We start from the raw sequence: 21,352 nt of genomic DNA, 5'->3' as shown, positions 1-21,352 counted from the left end.
TTCCAGAGGGCAAAGAGACTGGTTCCATGTTAGCTGAAAATTGAGTTGTTTCTGTAAAATAAATAATAGTATTTGATCTCTCTGAAACTCTAAAAGCTAGAGAAGAAACAATGAGTACTTCAAAATCTGTTTCAAATTCACCTGTCTCCAAGATCATCTCTCTCACAATGTTCCTACACAATGTTACACAGTCCAGCCATAAATCAATAAATACAAAGTTGATTTTTAGAAAATTTTATTTCTGTAATAGGAAAATACAAAGCTGCTCAGAGGAATCAAGTATTAAAATCCTGAGAACCATATCAAACTGTATTTAGTGCTTACTTTTATTGTGCATTATTAGTGTAAAGCAGCAGGTATTCACAGTTCACTAGAGAATGAAAACTGAGAAATTTGAAACTCATGCTGCTTTCTGTCTTTATTATTGAGTGATTCTTTTTCGAAATACTTCAAACTGTAGTGCTCTCATACTACAAATGTAGTGGGAACATCCCCGTTCATGGATACAGCATTTATTTGGTATAATCCTGATAGTAAAAAATGAAAGATAACTTATAAAGTACCACATAACCTGATGGAGCCAGCCCTTCTGTTTCATAAACCACTATGAATAGGAAGCATAATCACATAAGAGGATAGTGTGGTTACTTTTAAGTACACAGTTAAGTGCTCCACTGCCATAAACACTATCAGTAGACTACAAACTATTCTACACATGACTACTAAGGTCATAAATACAAGTCACCCATCAATTCTCCACTCCAACACCCCATCCCTAAGTATGTTTGCATTGTTGTGGCATATTTTAATATTGCATAGTTCTACACAGGTAAGGTACTACTGCTTGCATTGCTGTTGCAAATGGCTACATTATTCTTAAATGGGTACTGTTACCACAGTAAATCTCATAAAAATAGGTACATGTCACATAGATCATTAAATGTCTTGAATGTAAGAGTACTCTTGAGTCGCATTTCATTTTTAAGTACTACATGTAACTTGTGAGCTTGCAAAGCCTCTTACATCATTATTGAGCTTACAGCTGAGCTGTAACTGTTAACTGCAGCATGTTATGAAAACACTGGAACAGAGTTCTGCACAGCACTTCTGCATCAGTCTCTGGACAGGATTTCCAAGAAGAACAGGTAGTAACGATCCTATCAATACAGAAAACAGTGAAATCACCACTCTTAATTGTGAAGGTCTAGGATAAAGTCATACAAATTTTCCTGAGATGTGGAATTATTGACATAAATTCTTAAGTAGATTGCCACATAAACACAGTCTCAACATTAAAAAAGGACTCTGATCCCTAGTGCCTTCAGTAAGCAATAATGTTGACAGATCTTGAAATCAGACATTTTGATTTAAATACCCATTACTACATACACGGCGACCAACTTTTCTGCTTACATTTGAAAATGCAGTGAATTATATTTCTTCTTTTTCTACAACTAGTTTAAGGTTTTAGGTACTCCTTTCTATTTATCTAATAAAAGGTATATCTTGATTTAGTTCTATTTATTTTAAGACAGCCATAGATCAATGTATTAATGGCTTGTATTCTCAAACTGATTTGAATAGGCACACAAACCCATGCTTAGCTTTAGGAAGACATAATTTGAATTACACCTAAAACAGCAATTTATCTCTACACATTCTAACCAAAGTAGTTTTAGATTTCATTAAAAAGCAGTAATTTTTGTCCATAAGAAGTAAGCCAAAGTTGGATCTTTTCAAATCATATGATTTTTGGAGAAATAAAGCCAAATGTTTTAGCCTCTCCTTGTCAAAAAGGTCTGGTTTGAGTCGAGATGTGTGTCACTGCCAAGAACGATGGGCAGTGTGCTCACCTGTCCTCTCATCTGCTCTAGCTCAGCCAAAAAAACCCTTTATATGTTCCAAATAATCTCTAAAATGACAGCCTATTTTAAAGTTAACTCCTTTTGCTGCTCCCTTCTTTCACCTTCCCTACTCTATTTCTGCTTCTTGTCAGTATCTTGGCTCATCTGCCCTCCACCACTCATCCTGCCTCCCACACATGCTTTCCCAGAATGCCAATGCCTCTATTCTCATGTACCTCACTTCTCAACCTCTTCTGACACATTCAGCCATATTTCTTTGGTATTTTCCTTTCTTCATTCTAGCTGTTGGCCGCCTTTCCCTCTGTGACAAATGCAGAGCCATATCCAAATTGAAATTATATCCTTACCTGTCATCTCTAATTGAATAAAAAAAGCCATAGCCATGTTGTACCATAGGGAGTGCAGATCCACTAAACCTAGTGTAGCCAGTCAGACTAGTTGAAAGGACAAAATTCCCACCTCCTCCACTGGGAAACAACACAAAACAAAAGCAGCACTTTTAAAGACAATTTAAGACAAAGTGAGTTTTACAAAACAGTTATTTTGTTGTAGAGATCAAGAAATCAGCACGCACAAGGCCAGTGTAAAAAAGGCCTTGGTATACAACCAAGGGTTGAGGGATACAACTCCCCACAGGACAAGAATATGAATTACCTGGCTGTGAAGGCCTTATCCCCATAGAGTTCTGGCACTGGCAGTCCTTGCTCCTGTGCTATGAGCAGGAGACCCAGAAGATGACGATCAAAGCCTGTCAAATAAATGCAAATACTGAATCACTAACAGCAGCTGCTTTTCTGCTTCTTCTGGTCTGGATAGCTGGGAGCTCAAATAGCAGCTGAAGGACAGGTGAACAACAGCACCATATTGTAGCATCTAAAAACATTCCCACTATTTGATCTAAGAGGTCTTCAACACTTTCAACTTGCAGCACTGAGCTCAAAAGCAAATGATTTAAGTAATGGAGACCCAGCACAGCTCCTGTGGAGAACAAAACCCAAGAAAACTCCCATTTCAGTCAAGGAGGAAGAGTTCCTCACAGTGAAAGTGGCCCATGGGCAATTATGTCAACACAGCGAAAAGACTTTCAGGGCCACGACTGCCCTGAATTGTGATAGCACACCAAGTAGGCTGGAGAGAGTATCAAGTTCATCAGGTTCATTTCCCAGCTACTCTTTCTTAGGCATAGAATAGTTTACAGCACTAACACAGCTGGGTTAGAATCTTACCCAATCTCTCCTCTGCCCTAAAAGACTACCTTTTTCACTTTTCAGCCAAGCACATATTTGACCAGAAGGTATTCCAAAGTAATGTTTAGCTGGGAAAAAAACTGAATTAATATTTCAAATGAACATAGTTCACTTAGTTTTTATTCAGTTTGAAAATAAGGAGACAGAGAAAATATACTAGCATACAATGATACTCCCTTTTCACCCACAAGGAAAAAAACCGAAAATTTTTATCCCAGAGTACCTTTTCCATTCTCACATTCTTTCCTCATTTTATTGTGCTTTGCAAATGCCTTATGCATCAGTTGTAGCTGTTGGTAAGTCTGTAAAGTAGGGGGGGAGACAGGATTTAAAAAGGAAAGAAAGAAAAAGAAAAACCAATCCAAATGAGTAACACATCATCAATCACAGATCAGCAGGTTTTTCCCTTTCATAGTTTCTAACAATTTTAGATAGAAGAAAATGGAGGAACTTGAAAGGTACATTAGAACCTCTCTCAAACCCTTTCTCCCAAGTCCAAATTCCCTTTTCAGGAGAATGTGCTTGTTTGTTTCCTGTATTTCTCTTCTCTTACTCAGACTGCTTTTGAACTGAACAATATTCTAAACCTCATCCTCTTTCCCAAATAACCTGGAACAATGGAAAGGAATCTGTGTGAACTAGAGTGATCAAACCCAAAAACCTTCTACAATACTATTTATTTAGAAGGTCACTAGCTCCTACTAGATGCCTTCCCACATTTTCACTGCTGATTCCAGTGATCTGCCCAACATTGTGGTTTTTTTTCAAGTTTATATTAAAACTTGTATAAGTCAGAGAGAATAAAAATAACATGGTTTTTGTAAAAGAGGCCTTGAGAAACAGTCCTAGATGCTCAAGATCGTGACTTCCAAGATCTTAGATCTTGATAGCTCTTTGACTACTTAAAAAGCGCTTTTTATCCTTTCATTCACCACACACGAGACTGCAGCAGAGAATGCGAAACAAGGACAGCAGCCACTCAATTTGGATAAAAATCAAGCTACCAAGCTGACAAGGGGCAAAAGAAAATTTAAGATAAAAGTATTTTTTCCAAAGCATCTTGACTTTAAGGTACTAAAAATTACATAAAGGCAGACTTTTAAGCATGTTAATTTCAATACTATAGAACAGATTTTTAAAGCTCCAGGTGATGGTACCAAAAAAACCCCAAAACAACAATAGGGAGATATTTGGAGATGCTATTTAACATTACAAAGAGAAGAAGGCTACAGTTAGTGTTGGAAGTTACACACTAGTAGTAGTAGCAGTAGTAACCACAGAAGCCTGATAATTGGTTAGAAGGTAACTGAGGAGCAGGGAGGTAATAGGAATCCGTATTTGGAATAGGAAAGCAGGTTTGCAAGACAGCCAGAAAACTGAGTTTTAAAACTGCACTACATGCCAAAAGAAGCCAGTGAAGACCAGGAAAATGTACTCTTCAAGGCTAGAATAATCAATCACACATGCTTTCTGACAGCTGTTTTCCTCTGTGTTTTTCAGATGCATTTATAATATTGATTTTTCTGAAGCTATGTTGCCCTTTGTCTCAAAAACCTTCTCCTTGCTTAATTGCTCAGGCTCTGAGAAATGTGCAGTGAGGACAACAGAAAAAGCTTTTGTAGAGCTCTTGCTTGGCAAGCAGGCATGACCTGCTTTGCCAGCCAAGCACCAGAGGGTAGTTGCTGGGAAAAGAAAAGGTCTCTGGTTCAGCTACTCAAACTCTGGAATACATCCCTGTTACCACTAGCACACAAATAGATTTCAATCTTGCTCTCAGATGCAACTCTTACATAAACATTTCCTGATTTCACTTGAAAATTAAAACAACAGAACAGCAGCAGAATACTTTGGTCCCAACCCAGTAACTTTTCAAGGTGTGAAATAAATCAGGGTGAATATAATTCAAAGAAAATTACACTCTTGAACCCAAAAGGTAAATAGCACAGAAAATCAAGCAAGCCCACACATGTGCATATCTCAGCCACTATGACCAGAACCAGAGCTCAAGCAACCCAACATTTGAAATTTGTCTCACTGGAAAGGCACCAACTCCCATCAGTGAGACAACAGAGAAACGAGTTTGAAGCGGTTCAAATGACAGGCTTTCTAATACTCAATGATGAAAGTAGCATTTCTGTATTTACACTCTCAGAGGGATCCAGCATGGACTTGCACCATTCCACTGCTTCCACAGTACATGGTCTTATGGTCTCTGTGCGGCCATGATAGAAACGCCTGGTCATGGCAGTTTCGTAACAGCAGCCCGGACTAAGAATAAAAATTAGGGAAGAGTGTCTCATTAACTTAACAAAACTATTTGCTCTCTCAAGGACTAAAAAAGTCCTGCAAAAGATCTTGCACATCTAGCTCAGTTACAAGTACCAGAAACCCATTAATTTTCTTTAAGTTACGTGTCTGAAAAAGAGCCACAAAGCAACTCTATGTGCTTTTATGTGACAGATGACTGAAAGACAAGTCCCAGTACTATAATAATACCTTGAAAAGACTGCATTGCCATGAATATTTTCTGTAGACTACAGATCCACCAGCCTCTAGCAAAAATAGCTGAAATTACACAAGCTTCAGTTTCACTACATAATTCCACCTACACCATCCAAACCCTCAAAAATTAAGAGACACATTCAAAATAAGCAATGTGTTCTGAAGAATTTAGAGGGAAAAGGTCAAAACCTTCTCTGCTGCATACTGACAGCCATCCAGCTTTCACAGGGAGCAACTCCAGCTCTATGACAGTCTACCACTTAATATACAACCTACATGAAACACGCTTGTGTGTTTACAACAGACCAAGGCTATTTTAGACCGATAATTTATTTGTCCTCATGTTCAGCAAACCAAGAGTTACCAACCATTGTTATGATGGGCCACACCTCACCAGTGACTAAACATCACACTCCTATGATGAAACCCTCCTCCTTCTGAAGCAAGCAATACTTCGCTGGTCAGTAATGACTTACACAAGCCATGAGCGCTAGTTAGCAAAAAAACTGGGAACATCAATAACAGGAAAAATGACACCTTTTAATTGGTAATACAAAATTCAATGCCACATCCAAAAATGCAGAGGCAGGCATTTGAAGGGTCACTATCTCTATCTCTATTATTTTGCCCAAACCTTCACCTCCAGTACTGCCAGAGAAAGTGAGACACTGAAGTTTGTGAGGCCTTTTACAGGCTTGGAAGACTCAACATTTTACTGATGGCTGTCGCATGCTACAGACAAAACTCTCTTCTATATTTGAGCAACTATTTGACATTAGAGAATCCTGACCCACTGTGGATTTGGTGTTTGCCCGAGTGTTTCCCTTGTACAGCCTGAATTCAAGTTTTCACGGACTGTGTTCTGCCATCCATTCCACAATATATTACATGTATTATCCCTGTGGGCACAAGTACACAGCTCTTCTGAAGCAAGTATGGCCCTGTGCAACTGCTACTGTAAAAAACCCTTAGTTCCTCATTCTTACATCCCAATAGCAAATTACATATTAACACTGCAAAGCCACTGCACCCCTCTACTCAAGAAACTAGTTTTTTATTCCTAATCCGGTATTTTCTTACCGTCCATGGCATTTGTAATAAGCAAGCTGAAGGGCAAGCTGCACAAATGTATCAGGATGAAGTTTACTCTTTCTAATCAATGTTTTGCCAAAGGATGTGAAGGCATAAGACACCAGCTGCAAGTCAGATACCTGTCATACCAAAGGAGGTAAAACAACAGAAGTCAAGAAATATCACAACTTGGTCCACTGCAAAGAAAACACACTCAACATGCACCAACAATGTTACAAATTTAACCATGGTGTTAAATTCAACAATTAATCAGTAACATACTCATTCCTGTTCTCCAGCATGAAAAAAGACCAACTAAAAACTTGCAAATAGAATGAAAAAAAAATAATATCAGTAACAACTAAGAGAACCAGGAACAAATTTTACCTTCTTGTAATACAATTCTTTAGTACGTCCAATTTCATTTATAATTTTTGGATCCACTGTGAATACAAGTTCCTCTGGCCATGGAATATCCCTCACATTATCTGATCCCTGGGAAGAGGAAGACAGAAAGAAAGACACAAAATCAGAAAATGTTATCCATAAGAAAAGACACATTAACTGATAAGCTTGAAAGTTTATAAAGGACAGATACCTTCCATTTTCCCTCATTTTCAATAATCTTCTTTTCAGCAAAAGATAACATGGTAATTAAAGCCATGGCATCAAAAGGAGAATGCTAGAATCAGATAAGAGAAGATATTACATTATTTTGCACAACAGCAAGAAGATCAAACTGTTCTGCTTTTTTCCCTATCCCATTCTTTTTCCTGCAGACCAACAGATTTACTGCACAGTGTTGGACTTGTTCTATAGTTCTACAATACATAAAGAACTACTTAAAGTCCACCCACCATTTTGACTGTTCTGCAGCTGGACAGGGAGGCACAATGTACAACTGTCACAAAAAGGCACGTTTAAGGAAAAATACAAGCCCTTCTGGCCATGCAATATGCATGCACAGGAAAAAAAAAGTTTAAAAAACAACAACAACAAAAGTTTAAAATAACGTAAGTTAAAAAAAATAGCTGTTCAAATGGATATATCAAACAAAGAGTTAATTTTAAGCCTTCTTGGGCATTGTATTATTTTTTTCTTTGGAGCTCCTCATTAAATACTTTCAGAAATAAGATTATGACGTCAGATCCTGTTGTTAATTCATGTATGGTGTAGTATCGAACAGTGAGAAAGCAGACTGCTTTTGGAAACTTACCAAATCAGGTGCCAGGTAAACAATACTATACTAAAGAGTAACACATTAAGCACTTACTCCGAAGGGGGAAATTCAGTAACCAAATACTCAGAAGATGGAAAAAAATTTAACTTACGTCACAGAATGCACTACAGGTTCCATTGGAAAAGAATATGCTGTTGTAGGATTTATCTCCCCAGCGCACAGTCGGATCACCTGTTAGCCCCAGCCTTGTAAGCTAAAGCAGAAGAAACACACTGTGAACTCTAAAAAACACTGAGAACACTGCCAATCTTTGTAAGCTAAACCTAGTCTACATTAAGATGGCAAGACCTCCCTGACAGATGACATCTTCATCCAGTTCAAGATGGAACATGATTATAAGGCCAAGTTATTAACTAGAAGTGGGATAAAAAGTTAATGACTATGTTTTTGAAGAGCCTGAAGGATAGAGAGCTAAAAAGTTATGAAGGTAGATTTCAGCCATTCCCACTTCCAATGTCCTAACGATTAAAACTATTTAAGTTTTCCTATGGATCAAAAAAGCACATTTTTTGCGTATTTATCTGCTTCATTTTTACTGTTCTGAAAGAGCAAAAGGTGCTACTGCTGCATATATATGCAGGAGAAATTTTTATGTAAAGATGATCAGGTATGAATTATCAGAAATTCTTAGCTACCTCGGTGTAGTCCTCAGGAGTTGAATGGGGGCTAGAGTCATCAAGGCAGACCACAAACAAACTTCTCTGAATTTTTTCCAGAAGAGTTAAGTTCTTTGGATCAAGATGAATCAAATATTCCCGGAGCTACAAGGCATAAAAAGACAAAGCTAAGTGAAATAATGTTTTTCCAGTGATCACAATGCTTTTTTCAGGAACCAGCTGTTGAAGTACTCCTACCTCTGCCCATTTGGTCCTTTCATTGCTTGTTAGGGCTGCCAGTCCTGGTCCATCTGGTTCACTATGGCATCTCTTCTGTATATATGTAAGTTGCCTTTAAGAAGATTTCAAAAACTGAAGTTAACAAAGAACAGATGGAAAGAAGGTAAAAGTCACCTTGTGTCTCTGTCTCTTTATTGCAAAGGTGGAATTTTGGTTCAACATTCACAAGCCAATGTGAATTTTCAGGAAGCATGAATCAGCTCCCCCAGATTCTAAGGACAATTGAAGACTAGCTCAGTTCTCAGTCACTCAGCACCTTCGAGCCCAGCACAAACTCACACATAAACAATTGTCATGCTAAAGCGTTATTACACACTTAATTTGAAACTAGATTTAAGACTTCAACAGTGCAGGTTGAGACTTTTCAGAGCAGCAGTCATCTGCAGTACTGCAGCTTTACAGCTTTTACAGCAACTAATCACATACCGGACAAACCTTCCCCTCAAGACAAACCCTTAAATTTAAAGCAGAACACTAGCTACAGTAGTACATCCTAAATGCAGAGTCTGAACTACTCAAGAGCAATTCTCTTCCTACTTTTTCCTTTGGAAGAACAATTAACAGAGGGGCAATTTTTAGTTTGCAGGTTCAGTTTTTCATATGCTGTTCTTGATGTTAAAGAAACTCCACAAATTACAGGCACTTAATCTGGCTTGTTCTTTGTTCTGGCACTCTTGCCTATTAAATTTCACTACTGATCATTAGTTACATAGTATCAAAAATGTAAGACAACCATCATGGGGTTATAAAAATAAAGCCAAAGGAAAAAAACCCCACCAAATCACACCCAACCTGCTCTTCCTATAGACAATATATTTAGAAGGCTTTGTCTGTACTCCAAGTGTTCATTTCTCTGTTACTGGCTTGACTTAACAGGTACAACTACAAAAATTAGAAATGCATATGTTAAAATATTAAGTAATAAAGTACCAGACTATTTTTAAACAGTGATTTTTAGCTTCAATTAGTTTTTGTCTTGCCTGAGGAATTTGGCCATCTACTTTTTGCCAGTTTTAATCACAAGTTTTCTGTTGTGCACTATAAGCAGCACTTTGACAAATGCATTAAATTATTCCCTAGCAAAATTAACAACTCTTCTTTAGTAAGGAGATGCATATAGATCCAAAATTAGTCACAAGAGACTTATGCTGAAACTACTTGTGTATGTGATAGAAGAGTTCAACACATGAGAGTGCTTCAACTTTGATAATGATTAAGTAGCAATGAGACAATTATCAATGAGGATTTTAACTGGATGGAATGACGACAGTTATAACCCTACTAACTCCACGTAAAGAAAGTTCAAAAAAATGATGTTTCCTACTGAAATATCTTCTTTCAGCCCTTTTGTATGATGCTCTACAGATGCATTACAATAGTATATGGAAAGAAGTTGCCATCCACTCAACAAGAATTTACTCAAATCTGAACCTTCAATTAAAGGAGAAGCTGTAGCCTCTCTCACACCTAATTCTTTGGGGTGAAGGAAATGGGGGAAAAAAGCCTCTTTTGTGTGTAGCTTAAATAGCACAGCTAATTTAAAGTAAGTGTTTTCAAAACCTGGAAATCTCCGGAGGAGTCAGTATGCTGCCTTCATGTACAGCATCAAATGCAAACACCCGACCTCGACACAGGACGATCAAGTGAGATGGGCATTCACCTTCAGCCTCTGAAATGAAAAACAGCGATAAAGGAAAATCCAACCTTGGGGATAAAGTGACAGATACAGAAAAACTCAGCAAGCCCTACAGACCTTTTTTTGTTCAATTCTGCAAACTTGAAGACATTTTAAAAACCAACAGAAGTCACATATAACTTTCCGTGTTACAAATTACTTCAAGTCGTTGTCATTATGTAGTAGCAAATTTAATTTATTTGTGTCTCTTGTAGACAGGAACTCCCTCTGTTGAAATGAGTGTTCCTTGCTGAATCCACTCACACTTGTAACACACACAATTTGTCTTTCATCAATTCTTAATGCTGGCATGCTTATTATATGCATCAGGCTGGTAATACACTATTTGAAGCAGAGGTTTCTTTAACTCTTATTTGCTAAGGACTAAATATTGCACCAAAAAGGGCATTTCTAGGTGAGATACCTTCTTTGCTTCATTATATAAACACTCAACAACCAGTACCTGATTTAGTGCTCAAGAAAGTAAGTATGTTATGGTTAAACTGACCATTCCTTTAGCACATTAATAAAAATCATATGCTTGTATTAACCCCCAATTTTCCTTTGTTTACCAGTTTTAAAGTAAGTGCCAATCGAGTCTCTAGTAATTCCAGGAATTTTGCAAGTGCAGAAGAGCATCCGAAATTGGTTCATGTCCAGAACAGTATTCCCAGACCTCTCTATGGCAACCTTCTCTCTGTAGTAATAAACACAGCGACATTAAGCAAGAGAAATTGCAATAATGGAATTAAATCAAGGTAAGACAAACCTGTCTATTACTGCAAAGAATACATGCCAATGAACATAAACATACATACACAATTAAGGGATACAAAGACCATCAATATTTAGGATCAATTATTAAAGCCTTACGCTCGCAACAAATCCCAGTATTTCACGGTGTGCCATATATTTACACATGCTCTGTCTATCTGAGTGCCCTCTTTCGGTGGCCAGCAGTGTTCAATATAGGGACCAGGGCCTCCCATATTACAGTGTATTTGTGTTGAGATGCGAAGATCAAGATAAGCCACATTCAGCCACCAGTCCTCCAGCTGAAATGAAAAATGTTTAACATCAGAACTTATTGTTATTCATTAATTCTTTAATAATCACCTGTCTGTTCAACCGCCTGCTCTTTTTACTTTTTTTTTTTTTTTAATACTCTGAATAGTAGTTCATGTATAACACAAGGCAGGACAGTGGTTTGAAACTAACTGCTGAAGATATTGACACATTTAGCTCTTCTATTTTCAAGTTTGAAATAAAATTCAATGCTGCTTAAGAATATTAAACTGTAAATTATGATATTTCTTCCCTGATATTCCTCATCTTAAACTCTTGCAGACGTCAGTTGTGGCAGCTGCGAAAATCACAGATTACTCCATGAGAAGGAAACTAGACTTGTGTTGAGAAGGGATCTGAGACAGACAGTTAGTTCTTAATGTACATTTTCTGCCACCATCTGAAAATCCCCAGTTTGGACTGCGTCATGTTAGGATTTAGAAAGCCCTCATGAACTCCCCTTGGTAATGACCTTCCTCATATCTCTTTCTCTGTTGAAAGGCAACTTTAAAATGCTACCACATAGCTTCCTTCTGGGAAGAAAAAGAGAAACCAAACTCTGAATTCCAGGGTTGGTTTTGTTGGGGTTTTTTTGTTCTGTTTTTTGGTTTTTTGCCAGGGTGAAGAGAGAAGGGACAGATGTCACAGAAGGAGATACTGACAGACAAAGCATGCAAAAGCTGGTAGATAAATGGTAAATTTAAATTTCAATTAGTGAGCTCTCTTAGCCACTCAGCTTTGAAAAAAACAAATGACACATATGTAAGTGAATTAATTCATATCCACAGGCCAAGTGGCAGATGTAAGGAAGATCCTAGGATTTAAAAAAGTGAAATGACTCCTTGAGTTATATCCTGAATAACTGAATTTCCACAAGTTGAATTAAAAGTTTCTCACACCGAATTATGATTTCTTACATATCTAAATACATACCCAATTCCTTCTCATTTTAGCTCTTTCCAGTAATTTCTGATGCAACTCTTTACCAATGCCATTTTCAAATTTTTTAACTATATTCTCGGTTCTTTGATACTCTTCTTGATTTAGAAATGGCTTCACTGTAAAAAGAAAATGTTTTTATTTTAAAGACAACTGTATACTAACATTTAGTCCAAGATTCAGATATTCACAGGCAAGGGAGTGGATGAGAATTAACTTTTCTAAAACAAGTATTTGAAGGGAAACACCTTTTAAACACCTGTTAAAAACCTGTAAATAAATCAGTATGCTCTAGTAAAACATAAATGCATACTTTTAAACAAATACACATGGTAGCAGACTAAAGTAATTGCTGAAAACCAGAAATACCTAACAGATAATTAAATCAAATATATTTACATCTGTAGCTGGAAATACTATGGAGTTCTACCAAGCAATTAAATTTACAGAAACTTTGTTTGTAAATTAACACATTGAGCCATACATGTCTGCCACCCCACTGCACCAACTAAAAGCTACTTGCCTGTATTTTCTAGTCCATTCATGGTCTACCAGCAACTTGCCCATCAATTTTCACTCACTGTCCCTGTGTTATATCCACCTTTGACGGCAAATGCAGTTACTGCTAGACAGTTTTTCTGGTTTTAATCCACTTGGATTTCTCTCAGATCATGTGCATTATAGGCCAAAATCCTCCATAAATATCTGAAAAACTAGTCATTATTTTAATCTAAACAGTCCTTAAAGACTTTTTACCATGAAATCTATGGTCAGAAACAGGCACTGCTGATGTCATTTTCCATACAGGCACATCTCATTTTTATCCTATACTCACCTGGTGTATAATGTATTTTCTGGTATATTTATACTTAGATTGTGAAGTCAGTGGGAAACAGAATGGAGGGTTGTGTGTGAGGTGTGTTTCTGGTAATTCAGTGCCTACCCAATAAGCTCTGGGAAGCTGGAACTTTGGGTTTTCATACTTTCATGTTGAGTTCATGTTTCTGAATCTCAGCCTCTGGGCTGGAAGGCTAAATAACACGGCTATGGCCACCTTCTCTGCTCAAGGCTTACTTTCAAAACAGGGTTACTCTTTAAAGAAGAGCTAGCTACTCTAAAGCCTTAAATAAGGCATACTCAGACACATACTTTGTCCAGCTTTTCTAGTTGGCTGGCTTTAAACAAACAAGTGCTTTACCAGCCCACGCCCTGACTAATGTCAAGTGCCTGGAGTTCTCCTCCAACAAATGAAAGACAGCTTCCCAGGACTGATTTAAAGCCTCTATGAAGAATCCTTTGGAGGTTCTGAATTGTTCTTCAGAAGCCTCTCCTTTCCTTCACTCACATTTACAGACTAAAATGATAAGCTTAAGCAATGAAATTCACAGAGCTACATCTAGAACTGTGCCCTGCACACTTTGACTTTGAATTATTTGTACAAGGAAAGACTGTGGCAAATGCTGGGCTAACTTTTCTCCACCACCAGTGAAACTAAACAAGAGCAACAGTGATCAAAATCATAGAATGATTTTGTACATAAAATAATAAGCATCAACTAACTTCAGCATGAAGAAGAAAGGGACATGTGATAAGGTATTCATGAAAACAGATCAGAATCAGAAAACGAGCGAACAAATTCACTGTCAGATATTCTCACTCCATGAGAGAGTTATTTATTAACCTGGAGAGACAGATGACTTTACAAAACTAAACAGCAATTTGTTATCACAGGTTCTACTTTTGCAGCACAACTTTAGTTAATCTGCATTACAGCAAAAAGAAAATTTATTATTTTAGACACACATACACACACAACATTTTTGCTCTAAACCCACCACTTGAACATTCTGCATCAAAAAGCAACGATGTAAGAACACCAAAGCAGGCCATTTCCAGTACTCAGAATAAACAGGAACTCAGAGTAAATGGGAACTCAGAGTAAACTTAAGGAAGTCCATTTTGGGAAAGGGAAAATTTGGTGTGGTATGTTTCTGCTAAGGAAAGTACTTCAACTCTGTTACCATTCCTGTAATACCTGTAAGATAGTAAGATACAAAGCAGATGTTTCAGAAAAAGCTCCATGTCTCAAGAGTTCTGAAAATTATTGAATAAAGAAAAGTAATCTCAAGATACTTCATAATGTATTTTTATCATTCCCAATATATAATAAAGAACTAACCAGTCATTTCTGCTTTATAAACAAAGCTAGACACACATGCACTGATGTTGTTTTCAAAACTTTTCTGTGATCTTCCTTAGATTAGTCAACATGTCAAGGCAGAAATTATCCAAGCTAATTAATGTGAAAATGCTCACCACTGCTTTTTCCTAGTACTGTATAGTTAATAAATATTCTTTCGCACCAATATTAAGTATGAAAAGTTTTAAATAACTGGTTTTTTTAAAAAGATCCTGGGCAAACACAGTTATAAACAAGCACTTATGCAAAACAAAAATTGTAGGTGAAGTATCTTTTATCAGACCAGCTTTTTATTGGAGAGGAAAAAAAAAAGTAAAAAAAAAAATCCACTCTCAAACCAAAAACTTAGCCTTCTCACATGCCAAATTCCCTTGAAGAAAGGTAATTAGGGATAAAAAGGAAACTTACTCAGGTTGCACTGGGCACTTAATTTCCAGTTTTGAGCCTGAAAAAGACCTTTGGCACTCTACATTTGTCTGTGTGCCACGCCCCAATTACAATACAAGCTGTCTCTACAATCACTTCTTCAAACATCTTCAGATTAGCCTGGTTACAACAGGACACGACACACTACCATTACAACATTAAGTCATTACCTGCATCAAGATATTTACTCAAAGATTCATCAAGAGGAGGTACTGGCAGGGAAGGCAGAGAATCTTGGTACTGAAACGTTCGCTCCTCTGAGGATTCAAGCACTTGCTTTTCCATGTTGCAGGTCTGCAGCACAACCAGGCTATTCACGAAGCCCACGTTCGATGACGAATCCCCCCACACTGTTCTCTCCCCTGCTCCGTCCTCCTGCCATTTACACGGTAAAAGACAGATATCAGGGAACGTTCCCCGACGAAGCATGGACCGAGGGTTTCTTGTTGGCTTGCAGCCACGAGAGGCACACACACAACAGGGGGAAACGATGACCAGGCGGCTACTGATGCTTTCTCCAGCATGTCGCGATTATCCAACGCGAGGACTGTGGCTTTGTTTCCCAAGGAGAAGCCAGTCAGCCCCGGGACACCCGCCCGAGACCAGAGGATATCTGGGGGGGAATCACATCCCAGCCCGGCTGGCGGTCCTTCCTCGACCTCCCCCGCAGACCCCCCCAAGGCCCCCGCCCAAGTCCCGGCCGTGCCCCGACCCCAGCGCTCCCCGGGCGGAGCCGAGACGGGCCGGGCCGGGCGCGGGGCCCTCGGCACCACGGCAGCGTTTACAGCGGCTCAGGGCCTGCGTCGAAGAAAGCCCCGGAGAGCCCCAGGCGAACGGGGCCTGGGCGTAAGGAGACAGCCGAGCCGAGCCCACCCCTCTGCTCCGCCGCCGCGCACTCCCGAGGAATGAGGCCGGCGGGGGCCACCGCTCACCCCGGCCCCGCCGATCCCGGATCCCGGCCCACAGCCCCGGCCGCCGCCTTCGCCTCTGCCCCACTTTCCAGCGGGTCCGGAAGCCGCGCGGGGCGGGGCGGCCGGGGAGGTGGGAGGGGAGCGGCCTCGCCATCCCCGGCTCTCTGGGGGCGTGCAGCGGGGTGTCAATAAAAGGACAGTTTGAAATGGGGAGGAGGTGTTGACTCCCTCGAAGGCAGACGGGCCCCGGAGAGAGACCTGGAGAAATCAGAGGGCTGGGCAGTCACCAACTGTGTGAAGTTTAATAAGGGCAAGTGCCGGATTCTGCGCCTGGGAGAGGGCAACCCTGGACGTACGTACAGACTGGGGAATGAGAGGCTGGAGACCTCATTTCCATCGACCTGGAGTTCCTGGTGGATGGAAATTTAAATGTGAATCAGCAGTGCCCTGGCAGGTAGGATGGCCAAGCGTGTCCTGGTATCAGGCATAGCATCGCCAGCCGGGCAAGGGAGAGGATTGTCCCGCTCTGCTCTGCACTGGAGCAGCCTCACCTTGAGTGCTGGGGGCAGTTTTGGGTGCCACAATATAAGAAAGACTTTCAGCTATTAGAGAGCTTCCAAAGGAGAGCTATGAAAATAGTGAAGGACCTAGAGGGGAAGCTACATTAGGAGCGGTTGAGGTCACTTGATCGCTTCAGTCTGAGGGGAGACCTCATTGCAGCCTACAACTTCCTTGTGAGGGGAAGAGAAGGGGCAGACACTGATTTTTCTCTGTGGTGCACAGTGACAGGAAACAATAGAACGGCCTGAGGCTCAGGAGAGGTTTAGGTTGGGGATTAGGAAAAGGTTCTCCCAGAGGGTGGTTGGGCGCTGGAACAGGCTCCGCAAATTGGTAACAGCACCAAGCCTGGCTGAGTTCAAGAAGCATTTGGAAGATGGTCTAAGGCACATGTTGTGACTTTTGGGATGTCCTGCACAGGGTCAGGAGTTGGACTTCAGTGATCCTTAGAACTCAGGATCTGTGACATGGGGAGAAAGTGCAGCTGGGGCTGCACTGGAGGCAGGGGCTCTTCTTCACAGCTGCTATTCCTCCTGGGCTGTGCTCTTAACTCCACTGGTGTCCTTAGCAGGACTGAGATCACATGCAAGCTGTGGCTGGCCGGGGGGACTCCTCACCCAGGGTAAGTGGCCCAACTGCTTTGTGGGTGGGCAGTAGCTAAGGAATCTGCAAGGGCATTTCTGTGGTGCAGGTCTGAGCTAGACTGCTGGGTTTCTGTGCTGCCTGTTAAAATGGTGTGTGGGAGAGGTGCTTGTGGAGTGTGACTTGCCACTCCACTGGAGTGGGAGTAAGCAGCAACCAGAGTAATTGGGTGGGATTTGGAGCAGTCTTCACATGCTGGAGCAAACATTTCACTACATGGTGAAGCAGCATTTGTACTGGGAAGGACATGTGAGGCCCTACTTGCCATGGTTAACAAGGTCTCTACTTTCAGAGACTCTTGCCAATACTGCTATTTGGCACATTGAAGGGGTCTCTGACACCTGCATGAGTACCTGGGTGGTGTGTGTTGAAGAGCTATGGCTCAGCTCAGAGTCATTTAAAAAAAAAAAAAAATTCTGTGACATAATCTGCCATATTCAGAACAAAATGTTGCTATGTTCCATGACTTCTTTCCTCTTTGTGTCTGCAGCAGTGGCACCTTCTGTTTGCTTCTTTGTTACTACCTGCCTTTGCTGCCAAAATGGCTTCCCATTACCTACCGTCATGGTTTAACTCCAGCCAGCAACCAAGCCCATGCACAAACCACTCCCTCGCCAGTGGGATCAGGGAGAGGATCAGATGAGTAAAAGTTTATTGTGGGTAGAGAAAGCAAAAGGCACACATTAAAGCAAATCAAAACAAGGAATTCATTCACTATTTCCTATGGGCAGGTGTTCAGCCATCCCCAGGAAAGTAGAGATCTGTCACATGTAACAGTTGCTTGGGAAGACAAACACTATCACTCAAAACGTTCCCCCATTCCTCCTTCATCCCTCCCCTTTATGTACTGAGTTCTTCCTGAAGCCTGTAGCGCTGCGTGGGGTTGTTTTGACCCACGGGCAAGACTCAGTGCTTGGTCTTGTTTAATCTCATACCACTGGCCTTGGACCATTGATCCACCCTGTCCAGATCCCTCTGCAGAGTCTTCCTGACCTCCAGCAGATCAACACTCCCACCCAACTTGGTGTTGTCTGTGAATTTACAAAGGGTGCACTCAATCCCCTCATCCAGATTATCAATAAAGATACTAAACAGGAGGTTGAAATCTTCCAACTAGTTTTTTTCTCTTGAGATGTTAATTATCTTTCCATGTCTTTCCTTGTAATTGTTGAGCTACTTGCCTGGTGCCATCTCTGCAGCCTGTATCTCTAGTTTTATCCCTTTTCCCTTTCACAACTCGACTCTATGGATTTCTTTAGAGGTCTTTCTCTCAACTGAATGATTTCCTCAAAAATCTGAGCAAAGGTTATGTGGCTGTACCAAAGCAGAACTAGGCTGGTATCAGAAACAGTAGGAAAGGAGGGGAGATTATACTGCTCCTTGTTGTGTTTGTTTTTGAAGCATACACATGGTCTGTATATTTGGCAGCTTCAACACCCTGGCAGTTTAAGTAGTAAAAGTCCGTGTTGGGAATGCATGTTGTGTGACTTTAATATTTAGTTCAATTGTTTTGCACTAGGGAAGCGTTGAGCTTATCAGAGGCAAGTGTTCCACAAGTAAGTTTCTCTGTAATAATGTCCTAGATTTTTGTTTCAAGACTGAGTAAAGCAATGGGTAAACAGCTTTCTGGAGGACAGGATTTCAGTTGGTAATGACATACAAATTTTTTTTCATCATCAGCTTTTAGATGTTAACAATGACATTAACCTATTTCAAATATAGTGTGCTAGAAATGGTAGCCATGAGAGATATGTTACTGGGAAAAATATGACTAATAAGATGAGTATGCTCCATACTTTTTTCCAATATTTTCTAGGGTCTAGGTATAATGATGAAGGATTGCCTTAGTCTTTATTTTTCAAGAAGCAAAGACCAGTGTTTTCCTGAACTCAGAAGCTACTGAGATATGGCTTCCCACGGTTTTTTTTCCTGTGATTTATGTATTTTGCTGTCTTAAATGGAAGATCACACCACTGCTTTTTGCTGAGTATGAAAACTTTCAGGGATATAAATCCATTATCCTCAAAAACCTGTACTAAACATTTCAGTGCATATAGCAGATGTGTTTTCTCTCTACCTGGACACCTCTTTTCATAAACCTGTAATTTTCCAGAAAGCCTAAGTGCCTACCCTAGAAAATGTATTTTTTTTAACGTTTTTAAAGGATGATTTGAATACTGAATGTAACCAAACGTGTGTGATACAGGAATGTGTAAGATGCAGAAGTAAAAAATTTCAACTGTATCACAATGTTTTAAGACATTGAGACATGTTGGTGTCTGTCAGTTGCACAAACTGTTTCTCTTGTGAAGATAAAGTCAGTAGAGGATTACATTGCCTAACTGTCACTGTCCTACAGCCAGACAGCTCTGTTATTACAGGATTGCAGACACCAAATTGTCAATGCCCAGCCTTGTTAAAGTTCCCATGTTCCCAGCCAGGTGTCTCAGATGCGTGCCTATTGCCATAAGCAATCCAGCAGCTTTGATAACAGACTCCGTACCTACCATGAAGTGGATCATTTGACTCCCAGGCACGCTATTCCACTTCTGTGCTTATTGGTGGGAGGTGAATGGACTACCTTAACTCTAAATTTTGTAAGTAGACTTGGATCTACTTGCCATCTGGGGATAGGGTTGCTTTTTCCCTGGCTTCCAGGATCTGCAGACAAGGGGTTAAGTCACGTATGCACAAATGAGATGGGTCTACTATGTAGGATTTGCAAGTGCCTAGATACCTGAGAGGTCTCTTTAGTCCTGGACTGCCCTACTGGCAAATACCACACTCCTGCAATTGACAAAGACTCATTCCATGGATTTCTAGACTGTGTGCTATGGAATATATTTTCCTTGGGGAAATATCTTGCAGCCCTGTGCTGCAAGCACTTGGTATTTCTTTACCTTTGGCTTTCTGTTCCCTGCACGGTGGGGCTGTTGGTCCATTTGTCCTAGCAGCTGGTCAGTGCAAAAGCAGTTTTGTTGTCGCTAGTATTTTCAATTGTACTTGTCCACCTACTATAAGGTGATGCCATGACAATGAATAAAGCTAATGTAAAAAGTTCTTCATGCCCTGAAAGCCTGTTTCAGAAACATGTTTGAAAAATAATCCAAAATTTCTTTGGTATACTACATCTGTGACCATTTTTAATTCTGCTGATTAGAAGGATGTTGCAATACTGAAGTCAGCGTGGCAGCGTTCCCTGCGATTGTGACTGGAGTGGGTGGTGTACAAGGAGAGTCTGAGATAATTGGTTTTGTCTTAAGAGGGGAGTGCCAAATGAAGATGTCTTCACCTACCTAATAGAAGGATATGTTTTGGGGGGCTAGACAGATAAATGACACATACACCGATACGATTTGAGCATTGTTCTCCATTTATTGTTCAACTATGCAAGCTTATATCTACTTTTGCAAAGATTCACGCCCAGTCCCTCTAGACGGCCTCTAATCAGCGGGGGAGCCGACCAGTGGATACCTTGCCAAGGACTCTCAGGGCTGCCTGCAGCCAGGGGCCTGTTCAGGGGCTTTTCCTCAGCACAGGGTTGTCCAGTCTTTCCAGGGGTATCATATGCCCCTGTTCTGCAAGGAATCCCTCTACAGATATGCAGAGGATGAGCAGAGCCAGACTCTTCTTGGATGTACTGTGCAAAAAGACAAAAGACTTGTGGATACAAGGGACAACAAGGATATAGACAGAAAGAAAAATGTCCTCACTATGAGTCATGATTGAACACTGGAACATGGTTACCAAGGGAGGTTGTAGAGTTGCCATCCTTGGCGATACTCAACACCTAACGAGAGAAGATTTGGACTATATTATCTCTAGAAGCCCCCTTGAACCTAAGTTCTTCTGTGATTTAAATGATGGCTCTTTTAATCTTTTATACAGCTCTTTATCAAACTAGAATTTTATTTTCAGCTTATTCTAAATGTGAAGAGACAAAAGTCAAGAAATACTTTCTTAAAATTCAGGGGGGTTCTTTTTTCACTCACTGAGACATTTTTTTGCCAATGGTTTAAGAAAGAAACATTCTTTTTGACTGTGAACACTCTAAAATATATTTTTCTGCCATTAATTCATCAGATCACACATCTAACTTAAAATTTATAGGGAAT

General features: G+C 40.1%; 1 protein-coding gene across 1 annotated transcript; it reads right to left on the bottom strand.

Annotated features, from left to right (window-relative positions):
- Window positions 1-218: 218 nt before the first annotated feature.
- Window positions 219-16,121, bottom strand: CROT (carnitine O-octanoyltransferase). The gene is made up of 17 exons (XM_082296721.1): window positions 16,059-16,121; window positions 15,297-15,501; window positions 12,495-12,619; window positions 11,370-11,551; window positions 11,069-11,193; window positions 10,382-10,490; window positions 8,780-8,873; window positions 8,561-8,686; window positions 8,017-8,118; window positions 7,284-7,367; window positions 7,073-7,180; window positions 6,695-6,825; window positions 5,257-5,380; window positions 3,336-3,414; window positions 2,520-2,613; window positions 2,213-2,332; window positions 219-1,157 (listed from the first exon to the last, which is right to left on the bottom strand). The coding sequence occupies exons 2-17, from the start codon at window positions 15,409-15,411 to the stop codon at window positions 1,037-1,039; spliced, it is 1,839 nt and encodes a 612-aa protein (XP_082152847.1). The 5' UTR covers window positions 15,412-15,501; window positions 16,059-16,121; the 3' UTR covers window positions 219-1,036.
- Window positions 16,122-21,352: the final 5,231 nt, after the last annotated feature.

This window comes from Coloeus monedula (genome assembly GCF_965178545.1).
Source record: "Coloeus monedula genome assembly, chromosome: 1".
NCBI lineage: Eukaryota > Metazoa > Chordata > Aves > Passeriformes > Corvidae > Coloeus > Coloeus monedula.
Note: the sequence above shows the minus strand (reverse complement) of the source record. Positions and strands in the feature narration are given on the sequence as shown.